This window comes from Lutra lutra, chromosome 5, assembly GCF_902655055.1.
Source record: "Lutra lutra chromosome 5, mLutLut1.2, whole genome shotgun sequence".
NCBI classification, from domain to species: Eukaryota; Metazoa; Chordata; class Mammalia; order Carnivora; family Mustelidae; genus Lutra; species Lutra lutra.
In genome coordinates this window covers 139,605,484-139,623,336 of record NC_062282.1, presented here as the reverse complement: position 1 = coordinate 139,623,336, position 17,853 = coordinate 139,605,484, and the positions used below count along the sequence as shown (strand labels likewise).

Here is a 17,853-nt window from a genome sequence, read left to right as displayed (position 1 = left end):
TCTTGTCCAAATGCCTTATTTTGATACCATCATGACCCATTTGGTGAAACAATCTTAAGGGACGAATGTGCTCTGATTAGAAAGTTAAGGAGCCCGTGAACGCGTTTCAGTTTCTGTTAGACACGTTAAGGCGATATTTCAGTTTGTACCAACTAAAGCATTTGACCTGAGCACTCATTAATCAGTGCTGTTGGCCCAGGGTCTCCTGAGCCTTCTGGGTTTTGGGGGATCAGCTACTGTAATTAAAGGGATGAAATATATCATGGTCACAAACTTACCACATCAGACGATTGAGGGTTTTGAATGGGTGGAATTAATCTTTTTTATTTTTTTTTTTCCCTTAGGTGTTTAAGATAGAAGTGCTAATGAATGGAAGAAAACACTTTGTTGAAAAAAGGTACAGCGAATTTCACGCCTTGCACAAAAAGGTAACTTTTTCCCCCCCTTTTTCCTTATACGGTAGATGCTGTAAGGTTAAAACTGCTTTCTGTGTTTTCTGAGAGCATGAATAGTTCTTGGCACAATAGGATTTCCTTGATCATGGATTAAGTTTTCTTTCCAATTATTTAGTCCCCTGAAAGTGTGCTTCCTGAGGAGGTGGGTTTTCTGTTCAGATCTTTTACATAAATAGATGGGAGTTGTAAGCTTTTGCAGGAATTTGAGAGGTTCACAGAGAATCAGACTCAGACCTGACTCTTTCCATCAAGTAGACCTCACGTGCTTTACAAGAAGGAGAGAAGGAAGCAGATGGTGATTGTACGGGGAGAAATTCATTAAAAGCGATGGACACTTACACGTTCCTGGAAAAGATAACATATGTGGCACATATATTCAAGGACTCTTTGGTGAACATGTGTAAGGAGAACACATATCATTCTTTTGCATTGTAAAGGCCACTTGACAAGATGGGCTATGAGTTCTTGGATTCATATTGTTACAAGTCTTAGAGAAAAGACACAAGAATACAGGAAGGGTGGCTGAGTTTGGGGAGAAAGAGTAAAGAATAGAAGGGTGAATATTTTTTTTGTTTTCTGCCAAAATTTAATGTTTTGCAGCTTCGGAATTATTACTGAGGGGCTGACATTATCTTGATAACTGGACCTAGCTGTGAACATATATACAAGTGTTTGTGTATGCACACACATGTATATATGCCCTGATTCATTTTCTTCACTTCTGTCACTTTATTAGGTAAGAAGTTAGATAGGAAGATACTAAGTAAACATGTTAAGAAAGATAGTCTATTCTTTTAATTTCATGCAAGACCTCTTAAAGTTTCTGGGAACTGTTAGCACATAAATGACATAACAATGTGCTTATTCTGTATTAAAAGTTTCTTAGTGTTTCTTTAAAAATTCGATTTCCCACTTTTTTTTTCTTTAAGTCAGGAGAGTGGAATATTGAGTATAAACTTTAACAGGATATTACAGAGAAATTAGTGAAACTCTTTACCTCTGTATACTTTTCTCTTATGATGGCAAGGGATAATATACATGTCATTCTTCTGTTAAAATTTTGTTAAATCCAGCTTTGCTTCCAAACGAAACAGTGCAGGTGGATATGGATTTAGACCAGATGTTGCCGTTAGCCTTTTTAAAACTCCTACCTGGGGGTCTTAAAGAGGAACAAAATTGGAATCTGGGTCTCCATGCCTTCTTGAGGGATAGTTTTTGCTTGCTTGTGTTTCAAGGAAACAGATTCTAGGGAGATTTCCGCAGGGTACTGCATGAAATAAATTCCTACACTAAGATTAAAACCAGAGCCGCAACCCCTGCTCAGCCTTTCAAGAGCCAAGAATGGACGGAGAGGCCTGTCAAAGGCAGGCTCCCTTCCTCACCTCCCAGCTCACCATGACCTTGACACAACCTTGTGGTCCCCACCAGATACTCCTCCACCAACTCCACACCCTGCACAGCAGGTGACTGCCAATTAGGCCCACCGTGCATGAGAGACTCCCATGCCACTCACCCCTGCAGGGTCCTTCCTCCTGCTCTCTAACGGGATTTTATTTTCTGCCCAAGATTGATAGGCAGTTCTCAGAAAATCAGAGTCAGAAAAAATTTCTAGGTTGTCTCAGACTCTTCCCTCAAATTCTGCAGTTCCTGTTAATAATTTTAGCTATTCCTGTAATCATATCAGTAGGCCTACCAGAGTTGAGAGTAGAAATTCTCAAATTTCTCAATTTTGCATGTTTAAAACATCCTGACAGCCTGGTGGTGGGTATTAAGGAGGGCACGTATTCCATGGAGCACTGAGTGTGGTGCATAAACAATGAGTCCTGGAACACTGAAAAAATAAAATTAAATTAAAACATAAAATATAAAAATAAAACGTCCCAACAAAGATGTAGAGATAAAAATAGCTTCATAAGGCAGAGTTGTAGTTATGTGTTTACTTACTTCTACATTGTAGCACAGAAAGCAGCTGCCAGATGTCTCCTTTCCTTGCCCCAGTGCAATTGTATGTGGTCTGGCTTAAAGGTGACTATAGAAGATAGCTAAGCATAAATCATGGCAGGATGTGAAAAAAGCAGAAATCTGTAGCCTTGACTGGAAAACTGTGTTACGGATGAAAATCAGCAAAAAAATTTGCTCAGAACACACAGGTTTTATTGCTTGCTACCACGATGTTGTATAGTTTGACTGTTTTATGACCATTTGGATACCCCTGTTTACATATTTGAATTTTGTGATGTGTTTTAAGTGTTATATTTTTATATGTTTATGTTATATTTTTATATATGTATATTTCCCTTTTACATTCAGTCAGATCTCTTATTTAATCCTCCGGAAATACTCACCCTTTTCGGCAGTCTGTGCAATTTGCTGTGTGGTCAGCGTCCTGGTCTTTCTGACATTTTACATTGTATTTCTTACTTGGTAAGCGTGTTTGGCCTGTGTCCCCATGTTAATTCGAAAATGATGCATGAGTTCTTTACCAAGCGCTTTGCATCTTTAGAATAATGGCACATAGCTCTTCTCCATACTCTAGAGGCAGACAAGTGTGCCTCCTGGCTTCTTGTCAGACTAATTTTGAGGCAGAAACTAAGACCGTTAACCCATTTCACAGTTCGTGTAGTCGTCTAAGGAAAGTTCTAAATGATTATTACTTCCCCATGATTTTTATAATTGTTGATATTAAAATACAAAGATAATATCCCAGTTGTTTACACATTTCTTAGGATTTATTTCTATTTGTTGAAAACATTCAAGAGGTGGTTTTTGGTTTTTTGTTTTTCCTTTCCAATAAATTTTAGACTATAAACCTAAACTTCGCAAAAAGTTTGGGTCAGGGAAGTTATCCGTTGTTACTGACACATATTTCTACTATCCTACTATATATAATTCCTCTTTTCCTTTGTTTCTTGAAAATTTTTTTTAAGATTTTATTATTAAGGCTAAAATTAGCAAGTCAGGGAATGACAGATGCTGGCGAGGATGCGGAGAAAGGGGAACCCTCCTACACTGTTGCTGGGAATGCAAGCTAGTGCAACCACTCTGGAAAACAGCATGGAGGTTCCTCAAAATTTGAAAATAGAGCTACCCTACGACCCAGCAATTGCACTACTGGGTATTTACCCTAAAGATACAAACGTAGTGATCCGAAGGGGCACGTGCACCCGAATGTTTATAGCAGCAATGTCTACAATAGCCAAACTATGGAAAGAACCTAGATGTCCATCTACAGACAAATGGATAAAAAAGATGTGGTATATATACACGATGGAATACTATGCAGCCATCAAAAGAAATGAAATCTTGCCATTTGCGACGACGTGGATAGAACCAGAGGGTATCATGCTTAGCGAAATAAGTCAATCAGAGAAAGACAACTATCACATGATCTCCCTGATATGAGGAAGTGGAGATGCAACATGGGGAGTTTGGGGGGAGGAAAAGAATAAATGAAGCAAGATGGGATCAGGAGGGAGACAAACCATAACAGACTCTTAATCTCACCAAACAAACTGAGGGTTGCTGGGGGGAGGGGAGGAGGGAGAGGTTAGTGGGGTTATGGACACTGGGGAGGGTATGTGCTATGGTGAGTGCTGTGAAGTGTGTAAACCTGCGATTCATAGACCTGTACCCCTGGGGATAATAATACATTGTATGTTTATTAAAAAATTTAAAAATTATTAAAAAATAAAGAAAAGAAAATCATCACAAGGAAAAAAAAAAGATTTTATTTTTAAGCAATCTCCACACCCAACCTAAGGCTCAAAATTGCAACCCTGAGATTAACAGTCAGTTACTCCGCCAACTGAGCCAGCCAGATGCCCCTCTTTTCCTGAACCTTTTTTAGTAAAGCAAATGCTTCTGGGCTAACCGTGTTCCGGCGTGGTGATAATTCTAATGCAGAAGTTCAGTGTGTAGTTCTTTAGAGCCAGAATGTTCCTGAGCCTGCCTTTACCTCTTCCTGGATCTTAAGTCCTTGGAGCAAATTGCATGGTCTTCCTAAGTCTCAGGTTCTCCATGTGTAGGATAGGAATAATGGCAGTACTAATTTCATAGGGTTACTTTATGAACTAACGGAGATTGTTTGCATCACATGGTTCATTTCCAATCATTTTTTAAAGATATTTATTAGAGAGAGAGAGAGAGAGTGAGAGTAAGAGAGCACAAGCAGGGGGAGCGGCAGAGGGAAGAGCAGGCTTCCCCACTAAGTTGGGAGCCCGATGCGGGGCTCTATCCCAGGACCCTGAGATGATGACCTGAGCCAAAGGCAGACACTTACCTGACTGAGCCACCCAGGCTCCCTGGTAAATTTCCAATTATTGATAGCCTTCATAAGATCTAATCTTTTCTGTACTCGAGATGGTTTCCTTACACTCAATGATAAAAAGAAGCATTCTCTATCAAAGGGTTTGCATGTTTTTATAGCCCCTGATGTATATTGCCAAATGATGCTTCGGAATGGTTAGAGCAGATTTAAAGTGCAACTGGCATATTTGAAAGTATCACAAAATCTTACCAGGTTTGAATATTACCCTCCCCACCCCCCCCCGAAATTATATTTATGTATGTGGCCTTGCTACTCTTTTCCTTGGTAGGTCTTCAGTTTGTTTATTAGACATTGTAGGCCCTCTTTTTGGAATTGTCTTTCTGCGGTGGTCTCATTTGTTCTTGCCCATTAGTTTGCGTGGCTTGTTAATAAAACATTCGCCGTTGGCTGAAAGTAGTTTTCATGCAGGACCTCATGGCTATGACATTTATTTTAATTTACAAAAGCTTTAAATTGGTATGCTATCTGTTAGGTCAGTTCTCCCTCTCTGTGATTTTGGATCACTTCAGTCATTTCTTCCAGAGCTATGAGGAGTCTTTTGATTCCTTTCTCTTTTAGCTTTTCCTGGTGGGTGTGTTTCATAGTGTGCACTTTGAACCCCTGGAATCAGCACAGCATTGACGGATGTGCAGATTCTGGGTATTACCCAGCCAAGCCCAGTTATCTGCCTGTTCAACCAGCATCCCACATGATGAGGCATCCCAGTGCCTCTTGAAGTCTGACAGGGCCTATTGTGTGGTTCTATTTTTAGTCGCTTCTCTTCAACAGCCCTCCCCACCCACCCTCTCCCCATCACAGGCACTGAAGCCACAAGGTCTGAAACCCTGAGGTGTCTCTCATGCCTTTCTCTTACCTCCCGTATTCACAGGGTCATGAAGTTCCATTGATTGAGTCCCCTGAGTCCTCAAAATTTGTATACTATGCACCGTTTAACTTATCCCTTTCTCCTCTGCCCTCCCAAGCCAATGTCTTACCATTTTATAAGCATTGCTCTGTTTCTGATCCTTGTCTTCTGATTGACACTTTAGTGCAGATCAGTTTCTCTAAAGCACCATTTCATTCCATTCTTCATTCTTTTCTTCTTCATTCCCAAATGCATTGCAGTGGGTCTGTGTTGTCAACCATATCATGGACCTTGATCCTCAAGGCCAGTAATCTTAGATTCTCTATATTAGTTTCCTAATTAGTTCCTCCTGGGAGGCTCTGGAAGAGAATCGTTTCCCTGCCTTTTCCAGCTTCTGGAAGCTGCTCACAGTCTGTGGTTTGTGGCCTCTTCCGTCTCGAAAGCCAGCAGTAAGTCCCCTGCAGGTTCTGTTTCTGTCTTCTGTCCCGTCCTCACATCTCACCTCTCTGACAGGGACACTTCAGCCTCTCCCTTGAGGTTACATTGGTCGCACCTGCTTAATCCCAGATAATGTCTCCATCTCAAGAGGCTTGATTTAATCCCACCCTTCAGCCATGATACTGTGACACAGTGTCAGGTTCTGAGGACCCAGAGTGGACATCTTTGGGGAGAGCCATTATTGTGTCAACCACAATCCTGTTTTCTGGTCAACCTTATTTCTCACTTTCTCATAAGAAGACAGCAATGGCCACCAAGTCAGTCTCCCCATTCACTCCAGTGTATGAAAATCACTTTTTCTGTCTTTGCTATGCCGTGTGGCAAAGAGGTCATTAAAATTTGGTTGTCCCTAAGTCTTGTCCAACTAGAAGACACATTTTATATAAAAGGAACCACATCTTATCTTTTGTATCTTCCTCACTGCCTGCTAGTGTTGGGCTCTTAGTGGGCGGTATTTGGCAAATGGGATGTTTGGAGGATATTAGGCATATTTATGAATTACTGGAGGAATAATTGGGGTGAAAAAAATGGGGTTTGAGCTCACTGTAATTTCCATCCCACGTTACACTTGGGAAGTCTGTTGGAGCTCTCCGTTCCTAGATGGGAAACCCACAACCCGCACCACACTGAAACCCAGGCGGGGCCCGATGCTGTTCTTCTCTGTTCACTTCTCACATAGTATCCTTTTAAAAAATGAAGTGACACGGTTCCCTCCACACTGCTCAGGCCCAGACCCTGGTGACAGGGAGAGCCTTCAGCTTGCATGTGCTTCCCCTGTGCCCCTGCGACATCTGCCCACATCCCCTAGGGACAGGCAGTTGGAGTGGCGATCCTTGAGAACAGCTCAATCTCCTTTAGCTCCCTAAGCCTACGATCACGGGATGGGGGAGACCAGCCTCGCTGGCAGGGTCAGCTGCTAAGTCTGTGTCTCCCCGGCTGTGGGCTCTCAGTTCCAGCCCGGAGGTCTCATGGAAATAGGGAGCTGGTTCATTTCTAAATAAACTGCCCTCATTCTTGTTACTGCCTCCTTTTGGCTTGAATAAAAGATTACATTCTTGGATTCGAATTAACGAAGTACACATTTCAGAGGAACCCCAGAGCTGCCTTATGGGGTTAAACCAGGAGCATGACACCATGGCTTGTGTTTCTAGAGGGAACTCTAGGGGTAGAGGGAGGCCAAGGTGGAGTGAAAGATTGACTTTTACCCTGAAGGCTCCCCACTCTTCCCTTTTTTGTTCCATTTCTATCTTTTTATTCATGTGCTCTGGAAAGTATCTGTGTTCCTTTCTGGAAAATGGTCACTATTGGTGCGCCTGGGTGGCCCAGTCCGTTGAACATCCCACTCTTGGTTTTGGCTCAGATCATGATCTCAGGTCCTGGGATCCAGCCGCACGACCGGCTTGGAGCTCAGCAAGAGTCTGCTTGAGATTCCTTTGCCCTCCCTGTTCTTCTGCTCCCCAACGCTCATGCCCTCTCTTTCTCAAATGAATAAATAAATAAAATCTTTAAAAAAATAAGAAAAGAAGAAAACGGTCACTATCACCAGTGTGTAAATGGCACGTCTGCGTGGAGTAAGTTCTGTGTATACTCTTCTCATGGTATAAAAAAGAAAGAGGGATGCCTGGCTGACCAGCTCAGTCTGTAGAGCCAACAGCTCTTAATCCCCGGGCTGTAAGTTCAAGCCCCACGTCGGGTGTAGAGATGACTTGAAAATAAATAAATTTATAAAATCTTCACAAAATAAAAAATACAGAGGAAAGGGAGTGATCGCCCCACGCAAAGGTGACAGCTTGCTGTATCGTGGGATGTGGGGACTGTCAGTGTGGACCAGAAAGGCCACGTGGCGGGGCGCAGCCTGGCCGGGACAGTAAATCATCGGAGGGAACGGCAGACGAGTATTTATCTTGTGAGCAGCTGAGCCCTGCTGGAAACGTATTGTTTTGGGTTTGTCTCTCCTCATCTAAAGCCATTCATTACTCACCTACAAATGCTGTCACAGGTCCCCGCAGCTACAATGATCGGCTTCCTGCACACTCCTGACGTAAATAAAAAGGAAAAGTGTTTTCAGGACTGGATCTTCAAGATTAAAAAAAAGAGAGAGAGAGAGAGAGAGTGAGAGATAGATAATGGCGTTGATTTTCTATTTTACAATGTAAGCAATGTCATGATTCAGTAGTTCTAAAGGCAGTTTCTTTTAGCTTTAAACTGGAACTGGATAAGCTTATTACCACAGAATAATTGAGCATTTTGGGCTTTGTTCCTGTTTGAGAAATACCTCAAATGGTATAGAGGTGAGATAAGTATTTATTTCCTTACAGACAGTCATAAATTGTTTCTCTCTCCTTCTCTGTCCCTCCTTCTCCCTACCTTCCCCCCTTACCTCAATATTGGATCAGTCTCATCAGTAAATGAACATGGCATAGGATTTCCCATTTAACACAACAAAACCCGCCTTTGAGGGGTGCCTGGGTGGCTCACTGGGTTAAAGCCTCTGCCTTCAGCTCGGGTCATGATCTCAGGGTCCTGCAATGGAGCCCCGCATTGGGCTCTCTGCTCAGCAGGGAGCCTGCTTCCCCCTCTCTCTCTGCCTGCCTCTCTGCATACTTGTGACCGCTCTCTGTCAAATAAATAAATAAAACCTTTAAAAAAAAAAAAAAATAGAAAACCCCACCTTTGACTCCACACTTCTCTCCCATGTTGCCCCCATTACTCTCCTTTCTTGGCAGAATTCCTTGACAGAGGAGGCTCTGGTTTCCCACTTCTTACTCGCTCTTTACCCTCGCTGGGCTCAGTCTGACCGTGCCCACTTCTTGGAACATTTTGCTGCCCAAACGTGTGGTTTCCGTCGCTGCTCAGTGAGGGACTGCCTGCTTTTCACCCTGCCCCTCGGCGTTGGGGGCTCTCAGCCCTTGTATCAACGCCCCATTGGAGTGGAACAGATCACCACACACTCAGCAGCATAAAACAAGATGACTGTATCCACTCAGAGTTTCTTTGGGTCATAAGTCTGCAACGCAGGTTTACTGGGTTCTCTGCTTAGGGTCTCATCATGCTGACATCTGGTGTCGCCTAGGCTGTGGTCCCATCTGGACTCAGGGTCCTCTCCCAAGCTCATTTTGGGGAGACTCTGTTTCTTGCTGTTGTGGGACTGAGGTCCCTTTTTGCTTGCTGACTATTGGCTGACTATTAGCTCTCAGCTCTTTGAGGCGACCCCCAAGTCAAAGCCATGGGGCTATAACATGGCAAAGCCTGAGGTCTGCTAGGACTGCGTCTCATAAAAGGTAACCTGCTCAAGGGAGTGACTATCCCCCACCACATTCACAAATGCTGTCTGAACCCAAGGGAAGGGATACTGTAGCACATGGACCAAGAGACAGGGGTCTGGGGGCTGTTCTTGTATTCTGCCATTGCTGTAATTTTTTTTCTGTCTGTGCCAATGGAGAAATTCACACTGTCATCTAGTTCCATGGTTCTGGATTCCACTTAGAGATCCAATGCCCAGATCTATGACCCCTATCTACCTGCCTACCAGTTATCTCTACTTGAGTGCCCGATGGGCCTTCTGTTAAAATCAACAGAAGCAAACAATGGATTCCTTGATGTCAAGATTATTTTGGGTTGGATGTAACAGAAAGTTGACTAGGTTTCTTAAACAAGTGAGAGATGATTCTCATATAGCAACAAAACTAAAAGCGGGCAGGTCAAGTTGATGTAGTAATTCCGCAGTATCCATGTTCCAAGCTCCTTTTTTTTTTTTTTTTTTTTTAACCTTTGCACCTGCCTTGCATCCTTCTGGTTATAATGTAGCTGCTGTCCCTCCAGCCTTGTTTCTGCATTTCTGTCAGGTTGAAGGGCCATTTTCTTTTTTCTTTTCTTTTTTTCTTTTCTTTGTTCTGAGCATCTCTTCTTTCTCCATACCCCCACAGCCTCTACTTGTCCTATTTCCACTGTCAGGACCATAGATAGCCTAAGCCACCCTGGTCTTTTGCCTGGATTTCTTCTGCAGAAGCTTCTGACCAGCCTCCTCGTATTGACTCCTGCCCTCTTATAGTGCATCCTGCTTATGAAATCTAGAATGACCTCCTCAAAGTAAATTTCTATGAGGGCATTCCCTTGCTGAAGACATTCACAAAGCTTCCCATATAAGATGAACACAATTTCCTACATAGCCTCCAAGGCCGTACAGTGTGCAGTGCTGCCGCTTCCCTGAACCCGTCTCCTCCTGGCTGTGTCCCGAACACCAGGCTTGGCCCCTGCTCCCCATTGCTCCATCTGCTGTAATGTTCCTTTGCCAGCTCCTCACCTGGCTCCCCACCTGCGTGATTCCCATCACTCCTCAGACATTCCCATCTCACAAGCTCCCACCCCTTTCTGTTACTATCTGTGCCCACCCTGTTTTATTACTTCATGTATTGTTTCTCGTCTTTTCCTGGTATGTGAGCCCCACACGCACCAGGAGTATCTCTAGCACTGGACTGACATGGAAGAGAGGCTCAGTGTCTTCTGCTCCATGACCACCTTCAGGGGCTCTTGCTCCCCCCTGGAACTGATCTTTTCTAATAGAGGATTATCTCCTTGATCATTCGTCTTCCCCGTATTATCTACTGCATGGACGCAACCTTCTCCCAGAAAGTCCCCTCTCCAAATCTGCTGTCCTGCGATTCCCTCCCTCACACGGATGGGGCAGAGCTTTGAGTCTTCTTTCTCTTCTTTGCTTTCAGCTGTTTTCTGGAGTTACAGCCTCAGCTTCCTTTGTATAGAAGAAGCCATAGAAGGTCAAGGTGCCCAGTGGGTTCTTAATCTGAAGATCTGTATGAAGTCATATCATTCTTCCATTATTTCTTTGAGAATTTCTTTTCTCCTTTATGGAATGCTTATTGATTTTTTTAAATTAAACTTCCTGGATTAATCCTCATGGTGTTTTTCTTTTCACCTAACTTTGCTCTCACTCTCTTTAGTTGTACAGTTTGAGAGACGTCCATGATTGTATGTTCTACCTCTTTTAACTTTATGTCCGTCTCATGTTTTTTTATTTTCTAAAAAAACTCATTCTTTTTTTTTTTTTTGTAATAGCAACCTCTTCTTGTTTTATAGAAGCAATATCTTCTCAAAAAAAAAAAAAAAAAAAAAAGAAGAAGAAGAAGCAATATCTTCTCAAATATCCCTGCAGGTACTAAGTAGATATCAAAGATCTCCTCTGTTACTTGTTTTCTTTGGAGTTCATTGTTCCACTTGTTTTTCTTGTTCTTTCTTCTTTATAGTGCTGTCTTTGCTGAAATAGCTAGCCTCAGTTGCCCATCCAACTAAAGGAATTATTCATGGTATTTGTCACTGGTACCTCTGCCTTGGGTATGCTTGCCTGGTCCCTCTGTAGGGTGTGTCAGCTGGAGGGGCGTCATCATAGGGAGTGAGAGAAGAGAGCCAGCTGTTAGAATGGGGTCCCCACGACAGGATGAGTAGAATGGGATGCCATCGTTCTGCCCATATCTTTCATTCATTTTCCTGAGGGACACTGACCCTTTTTTATGGGGTAGGGGTATGAGTGCTAGAGATGCAGCCTGGTTGCTAGCCCCTTGCTTATGGAGGGTAAGGGTAGAGTGTCCATTGGCACGAACCATGATGTTGTGTCATCCCTCTTCTTGGCTCTGCCCTCCTCTTACACCAGTCCGGAGCACAAATCTCTCAAGTCTGCTGAGAAGACGGGGGTCTCCACTCTTTGTGATTCCTTTCTTGAGGTGGCCTGGCCAGGGGCTTCCTCCTCTCTGTTTTCTTCATTGACATACTCCTGCTTTCTGTCTTGTAGAAAGTTCTTAATCTCCTGGTAATTACTTCTTCTCTGCCCCTTTGGTTTCATTCTTCTATATCCCATTACCTTTGGCTTTTTGCCTTTTTTTTTTTTTCCTTTCTTTTTTGGAAGTCTATCAGAATTAAATTCAGGTACATAAAACAGAAAGTCCAAATACCAGTACCCCTCCCTTGCTTCTGGGACCTGTAATAAATCTTGTGACTCTGTGTCCCTTCTGTGGGTATAATGAAACTGTACCTTTAGTCAAAATAAGCCTGTGGGGTTCATTTCCCCAGTGTGGGAGCTCAGATGCTCAGGGCTTGTGCCCCTCCCTCAGCAGGTCATAAGCTATATATTCTTTTTTTTTTTTTAAAGGTTTTCTTTTCTTTTCTTTTTAAATAAGATTTTATTTATTTATGCATGTGTGTGAGAAAGAGAGAGAGCAAGCACAGGCAGACAGAGAGGCAGGCAGAGGCAGAGAGAGAAGTAGGGTCCCTGCTGAGCAGAGAGCCTGATATGGGACTCCATCCCAGAACCCTGGGATCATGACCTGAGCTGAAGGCAATGGCTTAACCGACTGAGCCACTTAGGCATCCCTAATCTGTATATTCTTAATCAGCTCTGGCTTCTCACTACTACAGTCTCAGTAGGTTTTCCAAGTTTTTAATTAGAACATTAAACTTCATTCTGCTTTAGTCAGTGTATCAGTTTCAATATTGCTGCTGTAACATATTAACATAATCTTAGTGGCTTAAAACAAGACAGATTTGCTTTTCTACTCTTCTTTTTTTTAATTTTTAATTTTTTACTTTTCAGTGTACCAGAATTCATTGTTTATGCACCACACCCAGTGCTCCATGCACTACGTGCCCTCCATAATACCCACCACCAGGCTCACCCAACCTCCCACCCCCCACCCCTTCAAAACCCTCAGATTGTTTTTCAGAGTCCATAGTCTTTCATGGTTCATCTCCCCCTCCAATTTCCCTCAACTCCCTTCTCCTCTCCATCTCTCTATGTCCTCCGTGTTATTCCTTATGCTCCACAAATAAGTGAAACCATATGATGACTGACTCTCTCTGCTTGACTTATTTCACTCAGCATAATCTCCTCCAGTCCTGTGCATGTTGATACAAAGTTAGGATGTTTACCCTTCTTGAGGTCAAAAGTCTGAAATGAGTTTCACTGGGCTAAAATCAAGGCATCACGAGGCTAAAGGGAAGCATTCGTTCCCCTTCCTTTCCAGCTTCTAGAGATCACCTGGGTTCTGGACCCTTCCTCTGGGGTGGAAGCCAACCATATAAGCATCTTCCAGACTCTCCCTGACTCTGACCCTCCTGCTTCCCCCTTACAAGGAATCTTACTATTACACTGAGCCCACCTGGATCATCTAGGAGAGTCACTCCATTTTAAGACTCCTAATTTAATCACCTTTGTGAAGCGGCTGGCCATGTAAAATAAAGTAACATTCACAGATTAGGGTGTCAATGTCGTAGACAGGCTGTGCCTACCACAGGCAGCTCTAACTTAAGTTCCAAAAGAAATTTCCTTTTTTTTTTTATGTGGTTCCTTCAGACTGCTGCCCAGAAAGGCTTAGCAGAGAACCATGATTTTTCTTGAACAGATTTTGGACCTAATTCTTAGGAGCATTGGAAGCATCAGTCTTTCTCTTTTAAAAAGCTAAAGTTGATTCTGTTCCAGACTTTTGAGAAACTTTCCAAATGGTGTGGTCTAGTTTGCATGGCATTTCCAGCAGGATGGTTATAAACATTGCATTTTATTTGACTTTTTACATGAACTAATATGTAGAAAGTTTTTTCATCAGAAAAGTACTTCTGAGCAAAATTTCTTTCTATTAATTGATTTTGGAAATCCTAAACTACCTCCATAATGATGCATTCACTAAACTTTTTTTTTTTGTATTTACCGAACATAAAATTTTTCAGAAAAAAATAATTCTAGTGTGAAATACTAGATGGTACCCAACCATAACTACTACCAGAAACCCAAAACTCTTACTCTGAAACCAGAACATTTAGGATAGCTAAATAATTTTTTAAAGATTTATTTTATTTTATTTTATTTTATTTATTTGAGAGAGAGAGACTCTCCGGCAGGCTCTGCTGAGCAGGGAGCATGACACAGAGCTTGATCCCTGGATCCTGAGATCAAGACCTGAGCTGAAACCAGGAGTCAGACCCTCAACCAACTGAGCCACCCAGGTGCTGCTGAGAACTTTTTAACAAAATTTAAATATAATTACATTTTCTTCTGTCTTTTTATTGGAGATAGTAGTGGTTCATTTTCTTTTATTGGCTTTCCCCCCTCAAAGAATGTGTTTATAGCTGAGACTTTTTTTTCCCCCTGTTTCTGTCTTTATAGCTGAAGAAATGCATAAAAACTCCAGAAATCCCTTCTAAACATGTTAGGAACTGGGTCCCAAAGGTCTTGGAACAACGGCGACAAGGTTTGGAAACATACTTACAGGTAAGACGTGTTTAGATCTTCAGTTAATATAATGTAGCTTAAATAAACTTGTATCTCAATATTTTATTCTCACAACTTATGGTGAGATGCAAAGTACATCAAGCAGTCAAACATTCTCGATTAAAATAAAAAAGGTTTAAAATTATAAATATGTTGTTGGTTCTTTCAGCTTTAATCACCTCCTATTTGTAATAATGTGAATGGAGGAAGTGAAAATTGCGTGTCACTGTAAAAACCAATGGAGAGAAGGTCTGTCCAGTTTTTCAGTTCAACTCTACACATTACTGTGTCTTTGGGTTTTTGTTTTGTTGTTTTGTTTTGTTTTCTCTCCAAGATTTGTTGCTTTCTCCTAGCATTTGCCGAGCTATGGGGTTTGGGTTGCTGGGGACATAGAGAAACTGAATTTTCGTTGGGTCTGGCTAGTCCATCTGTGGAATCATGTTGAGAATTGGAGTATAAAAATTGCCTCTGATGAAGGACCAACCTTGAAAATTAGAATGTGTGCTTTTATTTATTTATTTATTTATTTTTATTTATTTGACAGAGAGAGATCACAAGTAGATGGAGAGGCAGGCAGAGAGAGGGAGGTAGAGAGAGGGAAGCAGGCTCCCCGCTGAGCAGAGAGCCTGACTCGGGACTCGATCCCAGGGACCTGAGATCATGACCCGAGCCAAAGGCAGCGGCTTAACCCACTGAGCCACCCAGGCGCCCCAGAATGTGTGCTTTTAAAAGAATGCGTTCACATGCTCTTTTCTGCCACTGAGAGGAGCAAGCAGAATTACGGAAGTTGGAGGATAAGACAACAACTTGTCTGGAGTAAAAAGGAAAAGCAAAAGGAAGGTTGGAACAATGTCATCTTCTCTGTTTTGCTTTTCTCTCTCTCTCTCTTTTTTAAGATTTTATTTCTTTATTTGATGGAAAGAGAGAAAGAGCAAGCACAAGGGGAACACAGGCAGGGGCAGTGGCAAGCAGAGGGAGAAGCAGGCTCCCTGCTAAGCAGGAAGCCTGATGTGGGACTCAATCCCAGGACCCTGGGATCATGACCTGAGCCTAAGAGAGAGGGTTAACTGATGAAGCCACCCAGGTGGCTGTTAGTTTCTCGGCTTTAAAATACAAAGGGCAGAGGCTTAGTATGAATATTCTATGTCCTAGTTGATCCACAGAGCACCACAGAGGGCAGGTGCTGGGATGGCTCAGGCCAGGTGCTCAGCCACGACACTGATCCCCTGAGAGAGATGCGTGGGAATGACCCAGTGAGTGTGACCGAGGGGATGAGGAAGAGAAGAGCTGGACCTCACCTAAGGGTTATGGCTTAGCCATGATGATCTCTCCCTCTGAGACATGTGATGTCGAAGAAACAGCAGCTCATATTGTGCTTTCCACGAATAATACCCAACGACCCCTTTAAGCTTTCACGCCAGAATAGATGCTGTGTAGATGGGTCACTGTTGGCTCTGGGAAGCCAGCACACTGTGCGCGTGACAGACTTTCTGGGTGGTTGTGCCTGAATCGCTCTCGGTTAGAAGTTGTGGAGAAGCTGGCCCCGCAGGCTTGTACTCGGTGGTCAATTCAGGTGACTCTCTCCCAGTACAAAGATGCCAGGAGTCTCTTGGTGGCCTTGTCTAGTCTTCCTGTCTTGACAGCGTTCAGCAAGGAAAGCTGACGTGCTGAAGGCCTGGCGAGCATCTGAGGAGAGTTGTCTGTACTGTTCTTGTGCTGCTTTGCGGCACTGTGGACAGACCCTTCCCTGTGTCTCTCTGGAAGTGGGAGATGAAAGGAGACAGGGCCACAGATGACAGGAACGTGTGTGGCGGCATTTTTGAGGCTGTGTATACAGGGCTGTGAGACTTCCAGAGATCCTGGCAACACTGTCAGGCAAAACCAAACCAAAAAAACCACGAGACTTTAGACGTTGTATGCAAAGGGTAAGAATTCATGTTCTCTGTAATTAAACGAAATAGGTAAACAATGCATGCTTATAGGCCACATTTTCCACAGATATTGTATATCTTCAGGCTTTCGCTGTGAAGCGTGCTCCTCTTTTTCCTCCCGCTGAATTTGACACATGACTTCCATTACCCCTCAGTGTAAACGGTTTAAGTTTGTACTTTGGATGTAAATATGCAGATAAAATCATCTGGCACAGAGAGGAGTTTACAATGACTCTCAAATTGAGCTTAGAATTTTCTATTCTCAGAAATAGGGCTTGAAAGATGTGGTTGGGGACCGAAAGGGCTTGCTTCCTGTCGTGCATTTAATATTCATTTTTTTGTCACTTGGGTCCCCAGGGAGGTCCAAGGAGCTCTCTCATCTCCCTTCTCTTCCTGATTCCGTTTGCAGGCAGTGGGAGTTGGATGGAAGTTGCAAAGATGATTGGGAATGCTTTATCAATGTCAAATGAAACGAAAACCCTGGGTCACATGTCAGTCTTGGATACCTTTTGATGTTCAAGTGTCTGTAGGAGTAAGACAGTCTCGGCGTGCGCTGGACAGGATGGCCCTGTTCTGGCCGGTAAAACTGAGAAGGTGTTCACAGCCCACTGCCGTAGCACCTAAAGCTCCTGGTGACATTAGAATGTTTTCTAGTCCAGTCCACCTCTTGCCTCTCAGTTGTGCTCAGGATTATTTTTCTGGCCTCAGTTTCCCAATGATAGAACAGGCAGATTAGCACTTGAGAGGGCCACAGAAAACAACTGTGCCCCTTGTCCAAAGATCAGCTAGTACCTTCAGGACCATGGGGGAGTGTGACAGCATTCCCTAAGGTTGCCCACACTGATCTTCTATTTTAGCGATAGAGAAACTGAGCTCTGGTGTGGTTATGAAACCTGCCTCGCTCCCTGGAGTTCATCAGTTAAAGACCTGGACTGAAATTTTAGTTTCTTAACTCCCTGGAGGCTCTTTTCATTCTGCATTGTGGATTTCCTAATGTCTCAGCCTTGATATAGTTTCACGTAAGGATATATTTATTAATAATCATAAAAGAAAAGGCCCTATAATCATAAACGGTCACAATTTAATTAACTGCCCCTCGACTCCCTTGATAGATTGGTGATTTTTTTATTTTGTTTTTGTTTCTGTTTTGTTTTGTTTTTATTTTGATTGGTTATTTTTTAAATCTGTAACTTGAATATGTAGAATCCTGTGAAAAGTGTCAGCATACATCTGTTTTTCCTGTTAAGTCATCTGCAGAGAAACCCACATCTTAAGAAGAATATATTACATTGGGGGGGGCGGTCCCAAAGTGATTTGGCCCTCGGGCATGGTTTATAGAATACATCCTGGTTTTTTGTTTTTTTGTTTTAAGATTTAATTTATTTGACGGAGAGAGAGAGCACAAGCAGGGGGAGTGGCAGGCAGAGGGAGAGAGAGAAGCAAGCTTCCTGCCGAGCAAGGAGCCCATTGCGGGGCTCAATCCCGGGACCCCTGGGATCATGACATGAGGCTGATTCCTAACCAGC

The 17,853-nt window shown here is 43.0% G+C and overlaps 1 protein-coding gene across 4 annotated transcripts in view; it reads left to right on the top strand.

Moving 5' to 3' along the window:
- SNX24 (sorting nexin 24) overlaps positions 1-17,853 on the top strand; it is a 157,543-nt gene that overhangs the window by 87,282 nt on the left and 52,408 nt on the right. For all 4 annotated transcript variants that reach the window (XM_047730771.1, XM_047730772.1, XM_047730774.1 and 1 more), the window contains exons 2-3: positions 345-428; positions 14,292-14,396. In XM_047730771.1, coding sequence (XP_047586727.1) covers positions 345-428; positions 14,292-14,396 — 189 coding nt within the window. The remainder of the gene's footprint in view (positions 1-344; positions 429-14,291; positions 14,397-17,853) is intronic.